This window comes from Lipophrys pholis, assembly GCF_963383615.2.
Source record: "Lipophrys pholis genome assembly, chromosome: 8".
Lineage (NCBI taxonomy): Eukaryota > Metazoa > Chordata > Actinopteri > Blenniiformes > Blenniidae > Lipophrys > Lipophrys pholis.
Genome location: NC_137630.1, coordinates 22802110 through 22820093, shown reverse-complemented (window position 1 = coordinate 22820093; position 17984 = coordinate 22802110). Strand labels below are relative to the sequence as shown.

General features: G+C 49.3%; 1 protein-coding gene across 3 annotated transcripts; it reads right to left on the bottom strand.

The window, feature by feature from the left end:
* Positions 1-12085: 12085 nt before the first annotated feature.
* On the bottom strand, positions 12086-17177 carry mbd4 (methyl-CpG binding domain protein 4). 3 transcript variants are annotated; one of them, XM_080468835.1, is made up of 8 exons: positions 16983-17177; positions 16602-16868; positions 15802-16514; positions 15170-15235; positions 14928-15062; positions 14714-14863; positions 14140-14243; positions 12086-14016 (listed from the first exon to the last, which is right to left on the bottom strand). In XM_080468835.1, exons 2-8 carry the CDS (start codon positions 16706-16708, stop codon positions 13942-13944), a joined length of 1350 nt encoding a protein of 449 aa, XP_080324961.1. In that variant the 5' UTR covers positions 16709-16868; positions 16983-17177; the 3' UTR covers positions 12086-13941. The 3 variants fall into 3 exon arrangements, with proteins under 3 accessions (XP_080324961.1, XP_080324962.1, XP_080324963.1); XM_080468836.1 differs by having other exon boundaries at positions 15925-16514; positions 16983-17089; XM_080468837.1 differs by having other exon boundaries at positions 15967-16514; positions 16983-17089.
* Between the last annotated feature and the right edge of the window lie 807 nt (positions 17178-17984).

The following is a 17984-nucleotide window of genomic DNA, read 5'->3' as shown; positions in this document are numbered from 1 at the left end:
AACTTTGTTTTCAGCTGTCAGGACTTTGAAAATCTTTAGTTCCACTGCTTGTTGCATAACAACAGAGGAAAGGAGGCTGCTGTCTGGATGTCTGATCTCAAGATATTATGGGTCTTAGGTTGTATTTTTGCTTGAGTTAAATCACAGCAGAGCTCTGCAGGAAGCGTGAGGGTTCAGACAACAGCAGTTGGAAATGAAGCACGTGAACAGAACTAAACGAATTTAATCCAACCAAGTATGAACACACTTTAAATTAACCATTTTATACAACTACTGGCTACTTAGGTGCTAGTAGCTGTGTTGTGTTTTTATAAATTTCCAACCTTGTATGTTAACATGTAGGTCCAGACTCTCTGGATCATCTCTCAGTGTAATGCAATGTTAACACCAGTGAAAACATAAAAATCAACACATTACATCAAAACCTCTTGAATAGTTTCAATTTAAATAAGTTATGGCACCGTGGTCACAAAGGATTGTGGCTAAAGGAGCATGTTGGATGTTGTTTTCCTCTGACAGACATGCAGGAGTGAAGCCCGAGTGAGAGGTTTTGACTTCTGGAGGAGGTTCGGTCTATTTCAGAGTTCCACTCCAGTTAATGGGGTTGAGGCGCAGCAGCTCTCGCTCCTTCAGGGCCTCCTGGGAACGTGTTAGTGCTCGGTCCCTCCAGCTCTGCTCCATTAGCTGTACACGAGCAGCACAGAGAAGACCAGAGGAAAAGAAAACCCTCTTTACACTTTCATGTTGCAACTTGAGAAAATGCTACAGCATTTTCAGGACACTGTTGTAAAGAGCATACACACAAAAGCATTAGTAGCGAATGCATAATGCATCATGTATGCGTGCGGTTGTACCCTCTTGTTCTCGTCTCTGTATGCAGACATGGCTTTGCTGTGCTGGATCCTCTGCTCTCTCTCACTCGACAGGGCGAGTCGGTCCACTTCTTGAAGATGCACTGCTTCTTTCACTTTAGTGGACAGCTGGATCTTCAGAGCTGCACATTTCTCCTCCATCAGTGGAGTTCTGTCATGGCTCCAACATACTCACGTAGAATCTCCCGAGCCCCTGACCTGTTACCACCGAGCGTGCTAAGATGGATTCTGCTCTATTCTCTCTCTGAACAGGTGTCATGAGACGGAACTGAGGCTCAAGTGCAGACAGCAAAACAGGAGACACAGAATTTGATTCACGGATTTATTTAAACTAAAGGAAGAGCGGGAACAAAAAAACCCACTAAGGCAAAAACTAATACTAAGGAAAAAACAGAAAACGATCGGGAAACTCCTGACGGAAAAGCTACTAGAAAACAAAGTACAAACGATCGCAGCCGAAGAGGACGGGCGGAGGAGTCTGGCACAGGAGTGGGGAGACTCAGCTGCAGAGTGGGAAGGTTAGAGGGGATCGTAGTTCCAGGCAGGCAGGAGGCAGACAGAAATCCAGTTACGCATAGGACCAGGCTGAAGTATTTTACGGTTTGGCGTCGGTTCATGTTCAACTGGTGTTTATATAGAGGTGCAGGTGGGGAGGCCACTCTCCGCCGCAGCTGGAAGCAGTTTGAGTTTATTGGAGGTGAGGTCATGCCCATGAGGCAGGGAGGCCACCAGATGGTGCCAATGGACCAAATTAGGTTTGAGAAGTGGAGGGCATGACAGTACCCCCCCCTCCTACGTGCGCCTCCAGGTGCACGACTGAAACGTTCAGGACGCCGCCGTTTGAGGTCCCTGATCAGGTCAGGGCAGAGGATCTGCCTGTGGGGGACCCAGCTCCTCTCTTCGGGCCCGTATCCCTCCCAGTCCACGAGAAACTGAAGGCCGCGACCCCTGCGGCGGACATCCAGTAGGCGCCGAACGGAGTAGGCGGGTGAGTCATCCACCATCCTGGGAGGGGGGAGGGCGAACTGGGGGAGCCAGGGGGGAGTCTGACGGGCTTGACCTGTGAGACATGGAATGTAGGGTGGATTTTCAAAGGTCGAGGAAGGGTGAGACGTACCGCCGTAGGACTGATGATCCGCTCCACTGGAAAGGGACCGATGAACCGGGGCGCCAACTTCCTGGATTCCACCTTTAGAGGGAGGTCCTTGGCTGTCAGCCAGACTTGTTGACCCACAGTGTAGATTGGGGCCGGGCGACGATGGCGGTTGGCATGACGCTCCATCCTCCTGGTCGATTGTAGGAGTGTGGACCTGGCCCTCTCCCAGATCCTCTTGATCCGGCTGACGAATGTTTGCATGGAGGGAATGGCGATTTCTTGTTCCTGGGAGGGGAACAACGGTGGCTGGTGCCGAGGGAGCACTGAAAAGGAGACATTCCCATCGAAGAGTTTATTTGTGAGTTGTGTGCATACTCCACCCAGGACAGATGCTCAGACCAGGCCGTCGGGTTGGAGGTGACCAGGCACCGGAGGAACGTCTCCAGGGACTGATTGGCCCTCTCCGCTTGTCCGTTAGACTGGGGGTGAAAGCCAGAGGTGAGACTGAGGGTGGCCCCTAGTGCCGTGCAGAAGGCCTTCCAAACTCCGGAGGTAAACTGTGGCCCCCTGTCTGAGACAATGTCTGTCGGTATCCCATGCAGCCGGAAAACGTGGTTTATCAGGAGGGATGCCGTCTCCTTGGCTGAGGGGAGTTTGGGAAGGGCGACGAAGTGTGCTGCCTTGGAGAAACGATCAACAATGGTGAGGATGGCTGTGTTACCTCCAGAGCGGGGTAGTCCCGTGACGAAATCCACTGCGATGTGGGACCACGGCCGAGAGGGCACAGGGAGTGGCTGAAGGAGGCCCGTGCTGGGCTGGGAAGGCGTCTTGCCCTGGACACAGGTGGGGCAAGCAGCGACAAAGTCTCGAGTGTCCCGTTCGAGAGAGGGCCACCAAAACCTCTGCCGAAGGATGGACACGGTCCGGAAGCCTCCTGGGTGGCAGGCAAAGTGGGAGGCATGGGCCCACTGGAGCACCTGGGTACGCACAGACTCGGGAACATAGAGAGCATTAGGTGGGCAGTTACCTGGGGTTGGCTGTTGGATTTGCGCCTGGCGGACCTGATCCTCCACTTGCCAGGTTAGAGAGGCGACGAGGCGAGCGGGGGGGAGGATAGGTTCGGGGTCACCGGAGGGCTCATCGCTTGAGAACTGGCGAGATAGGGCGTCCGGCTTGATGTTATGGCACCCCGGGCGATATGTGAGGGTGAACTGGAAGCGACCAAAAAACAGTGTCCAGCGGGCCTGCCGAGAGTTCAGTCTTTTGGCTGAGCGGATGTACTCCAGGTTTTTGTGATCGGTCCAGACTATGAATGGGTGCTCCGCCCCCTCCAACCAGTGACGCCACTCCTCTAGGGCAAGCTTGACCGCCAGCAGCTCACGGTTCCCCACGTCGTAATTCTGCTCTGCTGGGGTCAGGCGGCGAGAGAAGAAGGCACATGGGTGCAGCTTTTGGTCTGTTGGGGTCCTCTGGGAGAGCACGGCCCCGGCTCCGGAATCAGACGCATCCACCTCGACCACGAACTGAAGGTGGGGATCTGGCTGAACAAGGATTGGAGCAGAGGTGAATCGTACCTTGAGGGACTGGAATGCTTGCTCGGCCTTGGGGGTCCACTGGAATGGGATCGAGGTGGAGGTCAGGGCTGTGAGTGGGGCTGCCACCTTACTATAATCACGGATGAAGCGGCGGTAAAAGTTGGCGAAGCCCAAAAACCGCTGCAACTGTTTCCGGGTCTCTGGCTGGGGCCACTCCGCGACAGCCGAGAGCTTGGCCGGATCCATCCTGATTCGTCCTGGGGAGATAACGAAGCCCAAGAATGGCACAGTGGTGACGTGAAACTCACACTTCTCCGCTTTAACAAACAGGCGGTTCTTCAAGAGGCGCTCTAGAACCAGACGGACATGGCGGACGTGTTCCTCCTGATTCCTGGAATAGATTAGGATGTCGTCCATGTACGCAAACACAAAGCGGTTGATCATGTCTCTGAGCACATCATTAATCAGATTCTGGAAGACGGCGGGAGCATTGGTGAGGCCGAAGGGCATCACCAAATATTCGAAGTGTCCTAGGTGGGTGTTAAAGGCTGTTTTCCACTCATCCCCCTCTCTCATTCTCACTAAGTGGTAGCCATTGCTCAGGTCTAGTTTGGAGAATACCTTGGCCCCATGGAGGAGGGTGAAGGCTGAATCTATAAGAGGAAGTGAGTACTTGTTCTTCACAGTTATATCATTTAGGCCCCTAAAGTCAATACAGGGTCGCAGGGACCCGTCCTTCTTGCTCACAAAAAAGAAGCCCGCACCTACCGGAGCAGTGGAGGGCCGAATGATACCTGCTGCCAGGGCATCCCTAATGTACACCTCCATAGCGACCTGCTCGGGTTTAGTGAGGTTGTACAGACGACCAGAGGGCAAGGTGGCTCCGGGCAGGAGCTCGATGGCACAGTCGTAGGGTCGGTGGGGGGGGCAAGGATAAGGCGTCCTCCTTGCTGAAGGCCGGAGCTAGGTCCCGGTAAACATCAGGGATACAGAGCGGGTCCGGAGGCCGGGGAACTGGCTTGGGAATTACCGGAGCAGAGGGTGAGGCAGAGCGGAGACAGTTGGCATGGCATGCTGTACTCCAGGACAGAATCTGGCTGCTGCGCCAATCAATGGAAGGATTATGTTTCATCAACCAGGGGTGCCCCAGCACCAGCTGTGGGCGAGAATTTTCAATTAAGTGAAAAGTTAGCATTTCATGGTGGTTACCTGCCAACAGGAGTGTGACAGGAATTGTTCTCCGCCGGACCGTGGCCAGGGGAAGACCGTTAAGAGAGCGGGCCTCCATGGGAGCATCCAGTGAAACCGATGGGATGTGGAGCTGTCTGGCCAGGTCCACGTCTAGGAAGTTCTCCTCGGCCCCGGAGTCCACCAGCACAGACACGGAGAGAGAGTGAGTTAGGTGGGTCAGTGTCGCTGGTAGCTGTAGCAGATGAGGGGAGGTTATAGCAGTCCGGCTCACTCGTAGACTCCCCGTCACGAGTGAGCCCTCTCTTTTACTGGTTTCTTGGGGCAGGAAGCAATGAAGTGGACGGAACCCCCACAGTAGAAACAGGTATTAGCCGACCGCCTCTGCTCTCTCCCTGTTCGAGTCAGCGGTGCCCCACTGATCCTACCAATCTCCATGGCCTCGGGGGCTGCCTCAGGGGACGATGCGACCATAGTAGGCTGGGGAGTGAGAACGAGACAGTGGCGGCATGCCAGGTCCCTCTGGGGTGAGCGTTCTCTGCGCCTCTCTCTCAAGCGGTTGTCAATCCGAATGGCGAGAGAGATTAGGCCCTCCAGACTGACCCCCCCCTCTTTGGTGGCGAGCTCATCCTTCAGAGCCTCGGACAGTCCCCTATAGAATAACCTCTGGAGGGCGGGATCGTTGAATCCACTGGTAGTTGCAAGGGCCTGGAACTCCACGGAGTATTCTGCGACACTGCGGGACCCCTGTCTTAGGGTCGTGAGGCGATCCCCAGCATCCCGTCCCCGAACTGGGTGATCGAAGACACGCCTCATGTCTGCGGTGAAGCGGGAGTAGGAGGTGCAGACACTCCCCTGTTTTTGCCACACCGCGATTCCCCAGTCCCGTGCAGACCCCCGTAGGAGGCCGATTAGGTACGCGATTTTAGCCCTATCAGACGCGTAGGACGCCGGTTGCAGCTCGAAGACGAGTGAAACCTGAATCAGGAAGGCCTCGCAAGAGCCGAAATCCCCAGCATAGCGCTCAGGAACGGGAACCGTGGGTTCGCGGACTGCTGCAGCGCGAACAGGGGGAGAGCTATCAATCGCCGTCTCTGGGATTTTAGCGTCGGTAGATTGAATACCCGAAACGGCTAGGGAAGGTACCAACGTGGACAGCTGACCAGTTAAGTGCGACGTTTGACTAATTAGTGCATTCACACTAGATACAAGACCCCTAAGGAGCTCATCATGCTGTCCTATGATTTCCTCGTGGCTATCTACAGCCTGATGAATGGCAGAGGCAGCGCCTGCCTCCGTTTTGCGGTCTGCTGAGCGCATGATGGCCAAACCGTACTGTCATGAGACGGAACTGAGGCTCAAGTGCAGACAGCAAAACAGGAGACACAGAATTTGATTCACGGATTTATTTAAACTAAAGGAAGAGCGGGAACAAAAAAACCCACTAAGGCAAAAACAGAAAACGATCGGGAAACTCCTGACGGAAAAGCTACTAGAAAACAAAGTACAAACGATCGCAGCCGAAGAGGACGGGCGGAGGAGTCTGGCACAGGAGTGGGGAGACTCAGCTGCAGAGTGGGAAGGTTAGAGGGGATCGTAGTTCCAGGCAGGCAGGAGGCAGACAGAAATCCAGTTACGCATAGGACCAGGCTGAAGTATTTTACGGTTTGGCGTCGGTTCATGTTCAACTGGTGTTTATATAGAGGTGCAGGTGGGGAGGCCACTCCCCGCCGCAGCTGGAAGCAGTTTGAGTTTATTGGAGGTGAGGTCATGCCCATGAGGCAGGGAGGCCACCAGATGGTGCCAATGGACCAAATTAGGTTTGAGAAGTGGAGGGCATGACAACAGGAGCTTGAGGCTGAGAGGCTGAAGCTGATCGAGGACGTGTCTGCCAACAAGAGGAAGATGCAGGAACTGGAAGACAACCTGCTGTACAAACTCAGCAGCACAGAAGGTACAACGGAGACCAGAGTGTTCTCAAATTTCACATTTATTAACTTTAAAGCAGGAGTTCTCAAAGTTTTGAAATCTTGAGGGCCGATTTAAGAACCCAACATTGGACCGAGGGCCGTGGAAGACGCACCATTTTTGTCCCATCGTCCACACGGCGCTTGCGTTTCATTTTTCTCAATATGACCGTAGATTTCCTTCTGCGCACTTTCAGGCTCCTTGGTTGACGACGACTCCATGATCAGCATCCTGACCATCACCAAGGAAACCGCTTCTGAGGTCAGTGAGAAGCTCTGCGTGGCCGCCGAATCGGAGGTGAAGATCAACGCGGCTCAGGCGGAGTACCGTCCCGTCGCCACTCGGGGCAGCATCCTCTACTTCCTCATCACAGAAATGAGCATGGTCAACGTCATGTACCAGACCTCCCTCAGTCAGTTCCTCAAAGTATTTGATCTGTCGCTGGAGAGGTGAGACTACTGAAGAAAACTCAGTCTGCAGGGTTTTGCTCCGAATGACTACTGGACCGATTGACCGCAATGTTGTTCCTCTCTTGGTGAACTTTCTCTCCCAGGTCTGAAACGTCCCCGATAATCGAGCAGCGCATCGATAACATCATTGAATATATGACGTTTGAGGTGTTCAAATACACGGTCAGGGGCCTGTATGAGAACCACAAATTCATCTTCACCCTCCTGCTGGCGCTCAAGATCGACCTGCAGCGCGGCCAAATCGACCACGGGGAGTTCCAGGTCTTCCTCAAAGGTAGCACCTTCATCACTGCACAGAAAACAAAAAGCACGGTTGATCTTCAAACGAAGGCCTCCACCTCTTAACGTCTCCCTAACCTCTTAACAGGTGGAGCCGCTCTGGACTTGAAGACCTGCCCTGAAAAGCCCCACAAATGGCTCCTGGACATGGTCTGGTTGAATCTGGTGGAACTCAACAAGCTGTCGCCGTTCATCAACATCGTCGATCAGGTCAGTTGAAGTTCCGTGCAGCAGTTAAAGTGCTGGGTTTATATGACTCTGCAGTGCTGATGTTGTATGAGTGCTACTAGACCAGCCAATTGTGATTCCCTGTTATCAGGGTGTCATAATAACGGCTTCAAAAGTCTCCAATTGATTGAAAATGCTGCAGTGAGGAGAAATCAAGTCACTTCAATATCAGCTTCTCTTCATTGGCTTCCTGTTAAATCTACAACAGACTTTAAAATCCTTATTTTAACAACCTGTGGAGGCTGACACTTCCTATATTACGAAGCTTGTATATCATGTGGACACCCTGGACGGCAGTGGCTCATACAGAGTTTCTCCCTTCCCTGTTTTCAGGTGAATCTGAATGGGAGCAAGTGGAATGCGTGGTTCAACCTGGACGCACCAGAGAACGGCGCCATTCCCGACGGATACAACTCTCTCAACGTCTTCCACAAGCTTTTACTGATAAGGTTGGATCCTGTTCCTTAATTTCAACCCGTCGCCTGGGTCCAATATGATGACAGTAATAACCTGGTCCTCCTCCGCAGGTCGTGCTGCCCCGATCGGACCTTGTGTCAGGCCGTCGGCTACGTGGGAGAGTCTCTGGGCGAGAGGTTCACTGAGCCCGTCATCCTGAACCTCCACAGCACCTGGGAGGAAAGTGACCCCCGCACTCCCCTGATCTGCTTCCTGTCCATGGGCTCGGACCCCACCAACCAGATTGAAGCCCTCGCTAAGAAGCTACGAGTTGGTGAGTTTGTCCTCCACGCGGCGTTAAGTGTGATTATTTTTCAGTCGTCTTCACGGACGTGTGTTTGCTTTGCTTCATCTTGTAGACTGCGAGTCGATATCGATGGGCCAAGGACAAGAAGTGCACGCCAGGAAGCTGGTTCGCAAATCAATGACTCAGGTCCGCTCAGGGAGAATATCACAATATTTTATCATGAAAATATAAGAATTCTACTTTCAAAATGAATGACTGCACGCACAAATGCTCTTTGTCTCCAGGTATAATCGGCTGTGGATATTTTCAGGAGTGTAGGAACTTCTCCAGGGAAGTGACGGAAATGGTGAAATCCCTGGTGCCGGCTGGAAGGGTCCTGTGGCAGTGGACAAAGGTCAGAACAGCGACCGAGTGGAATAAAAACTCACGAGGTTCTTCATTGAGCACACAATCTTATGTTCTTACATTTCAGGGTAAAATGCTTCCATCGCCCTCCAAGTTCCACTACATCTTCAACCTGAGGGATCTGTCCAGGATTTGGCAGGGGATGTTGAACATCAAGGCGGAAGAGTGTCCCGACATGCCCACCCTCTTGGCTCTCTTCGAGTGTGAATGCACACGGGTGATCGCAGACAGGTAGGTGTCGGTCGCTGGCGTCTCCGTGATTCACAGTGCAGCAGCTGCACAGAGGCTAAACACTGTCGTCTCGTCTTGCTGCAGGTTTATTTGCACCGAGGACAGGGAGTGGTTCAAGGAGGCCCTCGACCCGGCCCTCGTCGAGAAGCTTCATCCCGAGCCCTTCTTCGTGGACTTCCTCCAAGAGGCGCCGGAGCCGACCGGAGAAGAAGACGAAGACGCCTGCTTTGACGCTTCTAAAGTTTATGAAATGGTAAGTGATTGGTATTCCCCGACAGTCTCTGTTCGCGTGATGAAAGCTCTGCCCACAATCTGAACAACCTTTGCTCTCCCAGGTGCCGACTTTGGAGATTTTGTCTGAGAAGCTGAGTTTGTATCAGTCTCAGCACAACAAGGTCGTCCGAGGCGTCACCTTGGATCTGCTTTTCTTCAAAGATGCGATGACTCACCTCGTCAAGGTAAAGCAGGCGTCCTCTTTGAACTTCAACACGTCTTCCACTGCAGGTGATCGGATCGTGGTGACCTCTGAGTTTTTCAATTTTTCTCCAGATCTCCAGAATCATCCGGACCGATAATGGGAATGCTCTGCTCGTTGGAGTGGGAGGATCTGGGAAACAGAGTCTGACTCGCCTGGCTTCATACATCGCTGGCTACAACGTCTTCCAGATCACCCTGACCAAGTTAGACACTGCTGCTGGAGCCAGTCCAGCTGTCTTGGACCCCGTTTACACCAAGACGTTTCCAGTGTTTTCATTTCAGAAAAGTTTCTCTTTCACACTGAAAACAGTGTCTGTTCACACAGAAACTGTACAAGAGATCCCGAAGCCTCGTTTGTGTCTATTTCTTTACCAATACGGTGTTTCTTTTCTCATCAGGTCATATAACATTACCAACTTCATGGACGATCTGAAACTTCTGTACAAGATCGCCGGGGCTGAGGGAAAAGGCATCACCTTCACCGACAATGAAATCAAGGACGAGGCTTTCCTGGAGTACCTCCATAATATCCTTTCTTCCGGAGAGGTAAGGACTTTAAGACGCATTCAAGGACCCGCCCGTCTTCAGGAAGCACTAATTCTCAAACTGAAACTCTTTGCCGCTCCTAACCGTTCCGTGGGAAATGAACTCTGTGCAGGTTTCCAATCTCTTCCCCAAGGATGAGCTTGACGAGATCACCCAGAATCTGATCCCAGTGATGAAAATTGAGTCTCCTCAAACGCCTCCAACGTTCGACAACCTCTACGAATTCTTCATATCCAGAGCGCGGAAGAATCTTCACATCGTCCTCTGCTTCTCTCCGGTAAGTCTCAGTTTTATTCAAAAATATTTCCCGACCAATACCGGTAATGTTGGTTTTTATTGGTTTATTTATATGATCCAGCACCTGTACCTGGCATCTCGTATTGTTTCTGAGGTTTTTGTCTTGTAACACAGATAAAATGTCTTCCTCTCTCCGGACTAACAGCGTAGTATCTGCTCTCTCTGACAGGTGGGACAGAAGTTCCGCTCCAGGGCTCTGAAGTTTCCCGGCTTGATTTCTGGCTGCACCATGGACTGGTTCACTCCCTGGCCCACCGACGCTCTGGTGGCCGTGGCCGATCGGTTGCTGTCAGACTTTCCACTGGTCTGCTCCGCGGAGGTGAAAGCTTCTGTGGTGTCCACCATGGCAACCTACCATGACAAAGTAGCTGATGTATGTGAAGGCTACTTTGAAAGGTACGAGACACACTCTGTTTGTTTGTTTTTCTAAGATTTCCTTCATCTTTTTTCTTTTTTTTTTTAATTTTGCAAAAGTATTCAAAGTATTTTATCCTTCAGGTTCCGACGGAGAACTCACGTCACCCCAAAGTCCTACCTCTCCTTCATTAATGTTTATAAAACGTTGTACACCGCTCAGCACAAACACATCAACACACTGGCAGAACGCATGAATGTCGGTAAGTGCAGGCGACGTGATCTAAAGTCTTCCATGTTTGCCGAGGATTGAGTTTGATGACGTGTGCCCGGTTTGCAGGGTTGTTCAAACTGGTGGAGGCCAGTGAGTCGGTGGCTGAGCTGTCGAAAGAGCTGGTGGTGAAGGAGAAGGAGCTCGCCGTCGCGTCTGTGAAAGCTGATGAGGTAAGTCGCGCACCAATGAAACTCCTCCGAAAATGAAAATGGTTACACAACTCCACACAGAAAGTCAGACAACATCCCCTCTGTGAAGGCCAGAGCTCCACCCACTGTACCAACCAGACAGACACTATCAGAATGTTTTGGCTGACACCTTTTTGGTTTGTTTCATTTTTGTACATTCACACAGGTGGTGGCGGAGGTGACAACCATCGCTAAAGCGGCCTCCGTTGTAAAGAACAAGGTGCAGGTTGTGAAGGACAAAGCCCAGAAAATCGTTGAGGAGATTGAGGCAGAGAAAGCCGTGGCAGCATCTAAACTGGAAGCTGCCAGACCCGGGTTAGAAAAAGCTGAAGCGGAACTCAACGTGAGACCTCTCAGCCTTCTTTGAACGTATCCAGGCATTTTTTTGCGGCGTCTCTGTTCACGTAGTAACTAACGCTGTCCGCTTGCAGACCATCAAACCATCTGACATTGCCACGGTGAAGAAGCTGGCCAAGCCTCCAAAGCTCATCATGATGATTATAGACTGCTGCCTGATTTTATTCCAGCGAAAGTTAGATCCTGTTGTTCTTGAAGGCAACGCTCCGAAGCCCTCTTGGGGCGAGGCCTTGAAGGTAACAAATCTCCAACAGCCTCTTCATGTACCATCAAGTCTGTGAACTCTGTATGTGCCTGCGTGTCTCGTGCTGTTAAAATTCATTTTATTCCAATTCATCCACTGTAGCTCATGAGTGCCCCGGGTTTCCTGTCGTCCCTGCAAAACTTCCCCAAAGAAAGAATCAACGGGGAAACTGTGGAATTGATGGAGCCCTACTTGGACTTGGAGGAATACACCATGGAGCATGCCAAAAACGCGTGCAGCAGTGTCGCCGGCCTGTTGGCTTGGACCCGCGCGATGGCGGACTTCTATAAAATTAACAAAGAGGTGGTTCCACTCAAGGTGAGGTTAATGTTCAACACATCTGCTCAAAAAGATTTTTTTATTTTTTAATTTCTGGTGTAAATCTGCAGTTTAACGCTGCAGAGTTAGAATGTGATTCTGTCCATGTTTTCCACATCGAGACATCCTGCAGTTAAGCCTCCTTGTCTATTAAGTACACAGTTTCTCAGCTGTCTGCCGTGTTGCGTTTCCTCTGATCGTCCCGTGTCGTGTTTGTTTGTAGGCGAACTTGGCCGCTCAAGAACAGAGACTGGTGGAGGCCAACAGAAAGCTGAGCGAGGCCGAGGCCCAGCTGGCCGAGAAGGAAGCAGAGTTCAACAAAGTCAAGGCCAAAAGTGATGCTGCTATGAAGAAGCAGCAGGTGTGCACAGTGTGAACTTGGGTTTATCTGACTGTACTGAGTGACTGAGTGAGATGGCCTGAACGAACCTGCTTTTTAGGATCTGCTGGATGATGCTGAGCGATGCAAGAACAAGATGGAGGCTGCGACTGCGCTGATCAGCGGACTGAGTGGTGAGAGAGATCGCTGGACGGAGCAGAGCAAGCAGTTCAAATCGCAGATTAACAGGTGGGTTCATTAGTTCGTGGTTATTTTATTTCCAGTTGTCCGTCAAGCGATCCTTCCTGACTCGACTCTCTTGTCTTCTGCAGGCTCGTTGGCGACGTCCTCCAGCTGGCCGGCTTCCTGTTGTACTGCGGGCCGTTCAATCAGACTTTCCGTGAGACGCTGGTGAAGGAGATCTGGGAGGCGGAGCTGAGGAAGTACGGAATCCCTTTCACAGAGGACCTCAACATCATTTCTGCCCTCGTGGACCCTGCGACTGTGAGTGAAATACAACAGTGATCAGCACCCTGTCAGGAACCCTGAAACGAAAAAGCATAAACTTTGTAGAACTTGTGAAAATAAGGACTATTTGAGGACCGACGTGAACGTCCTGTTGTTAGTTGGGAAGAAGTGTGGAAGCTGCCGTATGTCGTCTCCTGACTGTGAGACTGTTTTTCAGATAAGCGAGTGGAACCTCCATGGACTCCCAGGAGACGACTTGTCTGTGCAGAACGGCATCATCGTCACTAAAGCCACCAGGTACCCCCTCCTCATCGACCCCCAGACTCAGGACAAGGCCTGGATCAAGAAAAAAGAAGAGGCCAACTCCCTCCAGGTAAGCGGTCTCTGATCCAGTCTGACGGTTCAGTCTTCACTTTGCTCTTTGTGACCGTCGGCCGGGATTCTCTCTGCGCAGGTGACGTCACTCAACCACAAGCTCTTCCGGACTCATCTGGACGACTGTCTGTCTAGTGGACGCCCGCTGCTCATCGAGGACGTCGGTGAGGAACTGGACCCGGCTCTCGACAACGTCCTGCTGAAGAACTTTGTGAAGTCCGGGACAAGTTTCAATGTGCGTCAACATGCTTGTGTCTCGTCTTGTCCGTCTGTGTCAAACTGTCCTTCAGATTTCTGCCTGTTGCTCAGCCCTGATCTAATTCAACACGTCCCAACTTAACAATTTGAACTCGTTCAGGTGTTTTGCGTTGGCAACAGTTGCCTTGGGATTCAGGTTACCAGCCGCTAAAAGAAAGCTGCTGTGTACCATGCATCAGTGCACTCATAAAGAAAGGTTATTAACCTGTGACAGGGGGCTAACCAGACACAGACAGATAATCACTTCCGGATCTCATCTCCGTGTAAAGTAATGAGACAAGAAACCCAATCAGAGGGCCGAATGAACAATGCACCCATCAATCAGTTCAACTTTAAACCATCAAAAACATTTTATTAATTTACAGTGAAGCAGAGTAAAACTTTTTCAAAAAAGGCTAAAAACATTGCATGATGATCATAATGCTAGTGTTATTTGAGAAATAACAGGGTTTGCGTGATATGACAGGGAAAGATGCGAGAAAAACTTGGTTTCAGATTCCCAGAGTCTCATGGTTCTCCCACAGCCAGCCGTGATACTTGTTCAACATGTGGTCAGTAGGGGTCACCTTTGGTATGAAAATAGCAACAAAAAGGTTAGATTTTTGCTTTAGGTATGATTACAGATGTAACGTATTCCTGTAAAATAATAATAAAAAAAAAAGGAATAAAGTCTGGGGGATTACAGTCACCTCTCTCCACTCTCCCACGCAGAAGATCCTGTACGAGTCGTTGCCGTACTTCCCGATGCCGTGCAGCTCAATTGGGTAGTGCCACTGTTTGGTTAGATATTCATCTGTAAATAAACAAAAGGGGATTTTTCAGATTTTTCTGGCAATTGATATGGTCTCATATACCAACCAGCCTTAACATTACAACCACTATCGGTGAAGTGATTAACAGAGATGATGCCCTTTTCATTGTAGTTCGTAGTGGGTGGGATTTATTAGGGAGTAAGAGAATATTTTGTCCTCAAAGCTGATGGAGTAGAAGCAGAAAAATATACAAACTGGATGATTTGAATGTTTGTTAAAAGCCAAATTGTGATAGCTAACCAGTTGCCACATAGCATCTCGAAAAATCTAAATCCAACCTCAAAATCAGCCTGGGCTATGTCTCTCTTGCAATACAGGTTTGCTTCACTAGATGGCATATTGAGTCGCACAACGAAGCAGTAAGAAGTTAACAAAACAATGGCTGAAGCTTTACAACACAGTATCATATAGAAGAGGAGGATATAGTTGATGGACAGAGAACAACATTCACCTGAGAAGCGAATGAGTGTTTTAGCTCTGAGCTCATAAAGCCCGAGTGGTTTTAGGAGCTCAGAAATGGGCTTCCAGTCGGCGTCTCGAGTCACTTCTGCAGACGGGTAATGCTCGAAGAACTGCCACAGCACTGGGATCGCCATCTTACCTGTGGTAAATGAAAATTAGTCAAACGTCAAACGTAAAATGAGGCAGCATGTGCAGGATGTTACCGCTTGTCCTGTTGAGAAATATGGTGGCCACCAGCAGCTTCCACGGGTCATGGAAAAGGGTTTCCTGCACAAGGTTGAAAGGCGATCGGGGGGGTGTCCACTTTTTAAAGGCTTTCCTCTTGGGTGGGCTTGGTTCTGAGTTTGGACAGAAGAAAAATCTTGAAAATTACACAAAATGGTGGTTTGTCCCAATGGGAAATATCTCTAAGGTACATGTATCAGGTGGAGTATTCAAACATTACCATCTCCAAGGGGCTTCCTGCTGAAATAGGGGCTTGTGTTTCGTTTAGTTTTGGTGCTTTTGGTCTCTAGACAGACAGCAGAAATACATGCAGATGAAAACAATAGATTAGTGCATTCTTACAGGACACAGGTAATGAGACAATAGAGTTAAGACCTAAACAAATCCTTAAAAACAAAAGCAGTACTGAATCACTGATGTACATAAGGAGTAAATAGTCCTGCATTAGTGAAAATGAATAGTGTGGGTAAGTTAGATGTCACTGGGTGCTCCTCTTCGTTCTTCCAATTATGTTTTTGATGTGTATAAAACACTGGTTAATGAAATATTTTTGGGGTGTGCAATTGTGTATGAATAGAGAAATGTATTTTTACACATGAATATGGAGGTTTTAATGATCAGGAAAGAAATGTCACAAACCTGCTCATCAGCCTGCCATTAAAGTCGGACTCTCTGAGCTCGGGGAGCTTTTTGCTTTCAGTTTAAGTGTAAAGTGGCAAAACCGAGCCGCCTGATATTAAAGTGACTTAACGCCACCGCCCAATGTATAACAGAAGCACCGCTCAGATTTTACATGATTCCCCTTTAACCTTAAAACTGCAGGATCTGTCAGATGGTTCAGTTCACACTTACTATTCTGGGCATTTTGCACTGATGAGTCACTTCCACCATTCGCGTCAGGTGACACCTCTTCGTCTTTCACACCCAAATTACTGTCGGTGTCGGCTTCTAGTTCAGAATTAGATTCCTTCTCACCTTTGCTGTGAGAAACACACTGATCGAGCCGCTCCTCCTCACCTTCGCTCTCGCTGTCAGTGGCAGGTGTAATATTCAGAGTTGGGACTGAAGGTTGGAAGTCTACCTGTGCGTCCTTGTGAACGATCAAAGTGTTTTGTTTGTCACTGGAAGGAGCCAATCTGAGTAACTTCTCTGGCAGCAGCTCCGTGCTCCGAGGACTTTTCTGCAGATTCACATCACACTCTATTCCTGAGGGCACAGCTTGCAAGCAACACTTCTCAGCCTCATCACTTCTGTCTCCACAAACGTCTGGTGAACGTGTTATCTTCTCCGGCACAATGTCTGCTTCCTCACGATCAGTATCTTCTGCAGTTTTTTCCTTCTTTTCCTGAGCATCCTTTCTGTAGGAAGAACTGGTTCTTTCGGATTCCAACATTTCTTTCTTCTGTTTCCTCTCCTTTATTTTGGAAGATGGAGTTTGTGAAGTAGTAGTAACATGATCTTTGGGTATGGTGAAATCAAAGAGAGCGATGTCTACATCCTCTTCCCCATTCTTTAGGAGAAAAGCTTGCAGTGATGGTCTTGATCGAAACCTCTGGCCCTGAGGACTTAAGACCCCATGAAACAAATGAATTAGAATCTATTCTAACCTCATTTGTGCTCATCTCAGTCGAAATCGGGGTTTAACAACTCACCTTATAATATACACATCCAGTTTTCCTGCTGTTTTGCCGGCTTTGCGTTGCTTCACTTCTCTGATCCAGCCAGCTGGCATCGCAGAAGTGGAGCTCGGATCCTCCATGTCCCTTCACCTCCAACAGTTCCAAAATTCTGCTAATCATGTGGGGAACATCTTCAGATGCGCGACAGACGAAAATGACAACTTTCAATGGTGCAACAGCACTTGAATAATTGAAAGCACTTCCGCAGTCATCCCTGATGTGATCGTCACCTAAATGTAGCTGATGGAATGAAGAGAAAGGCAAAATCACACTGTCAAGATCTGTCAGGACTATTTAAAATCTGATGACGATGACAAAGGAGAACATTAAATCAGCACAATAGGCTGTACTTACACGGAAGACATTCTGATGCAACGTTTGGTGCGTGGATGCATTTCTCTGAGTTATTTTGCTGTGTAACCACTCCACTGACTGGAGCCAAGTTGTAAACAAGGAGGAAGGAGGAAGTAGGGAGCATCTTCGCGCACGCGCAATGCGGACTCAGCCCGAGAGTTACTGCGAACATACAAGGAGCGCCGCCATTTCTCTATCGACACCGGCGGATTTTAAAACACAATCGCGGGTACATTCGAATAGTCCCTCCCATGGGTTAAGTAGGTGATTAGTTCCACCTGAACTTTGTCCTCATTGACGGGAGGTGGCGCTCACAGGCAGTGTGACACAATAACTATAGGACCGACCCCCCTGAGTGTTTTTCTTTTTCTTCTTTTCTTAGTTATATTGTATACTGTAAGTCTTATTGCACTTGATTAACTAGTTTCCCTCTGTGAGGTTTTTGTATTTGCCTGTTTCATTGTATTTTGTTTATTGTTCAAAAAATAGCAAAAAAAAATTTAAGAAATAAAGCTGCCCAACAATTCCTTGCGGCGACATTATTTAGAGGGACCCGCTCATCCGAGCATTCAGGGAAACTCAGGATGACAATGCAGATCATGTTAAGTTACCGATGTAATAATATGCCTTGAACAACTTTAAATAATCTAAAACTCATAGCCTAACTATGAATGGTATGCAAATGTTGTAAAATAAATACAGTAAAGTCATTTTTTTGTGCAGCCTATTCTCAGTTTGCATTGGTGATTTATTCACCTGGTAGCCTCCATTCCTTTGATTTCAATTCAAACCTTGTAATATTTGACATTATATCAGTGTTTGGAGGCACAGGGGAAAGTGTTATAAATGCTCTTTTTGTTGTCCATTTTCATAAATCTGTAGTTTTTTCACCGCCTATGACATCACTAACCATCAATGTAAATACTGTGTTCAGCCTGAAGAGTTTGGACATCCTCTGCTAGAATCAAGATTATTTCATGTATTGTGGGGTTTTTCAGCATC

Excerpts from the sequence above, each read along its gene's own strand:
- mbd4 (XM_080468835.1), bottom strand. The coding sequence starts at position 16,708 with ATGGAGGATCCGAGCTCCACTTCTGCGATGCCAGCTGGCTGGATCAGA. Across the intron at positions 16,515-16,601 it reads CTGGATGTGTATATTATAAG|TCCTCAGGGCCAGAGGTTTC; the intron begins GTGAGTTGTTAA and ends TGGGGTCTTAAG. Across the intron at positions 15,236-15,801 it reads AGTGCAAAATGCCCAGAATA|AGACCAAAAGCACCAAAACT; the intron begins GTAAGTGTGAAC and ends CTGTCTGTCTAG.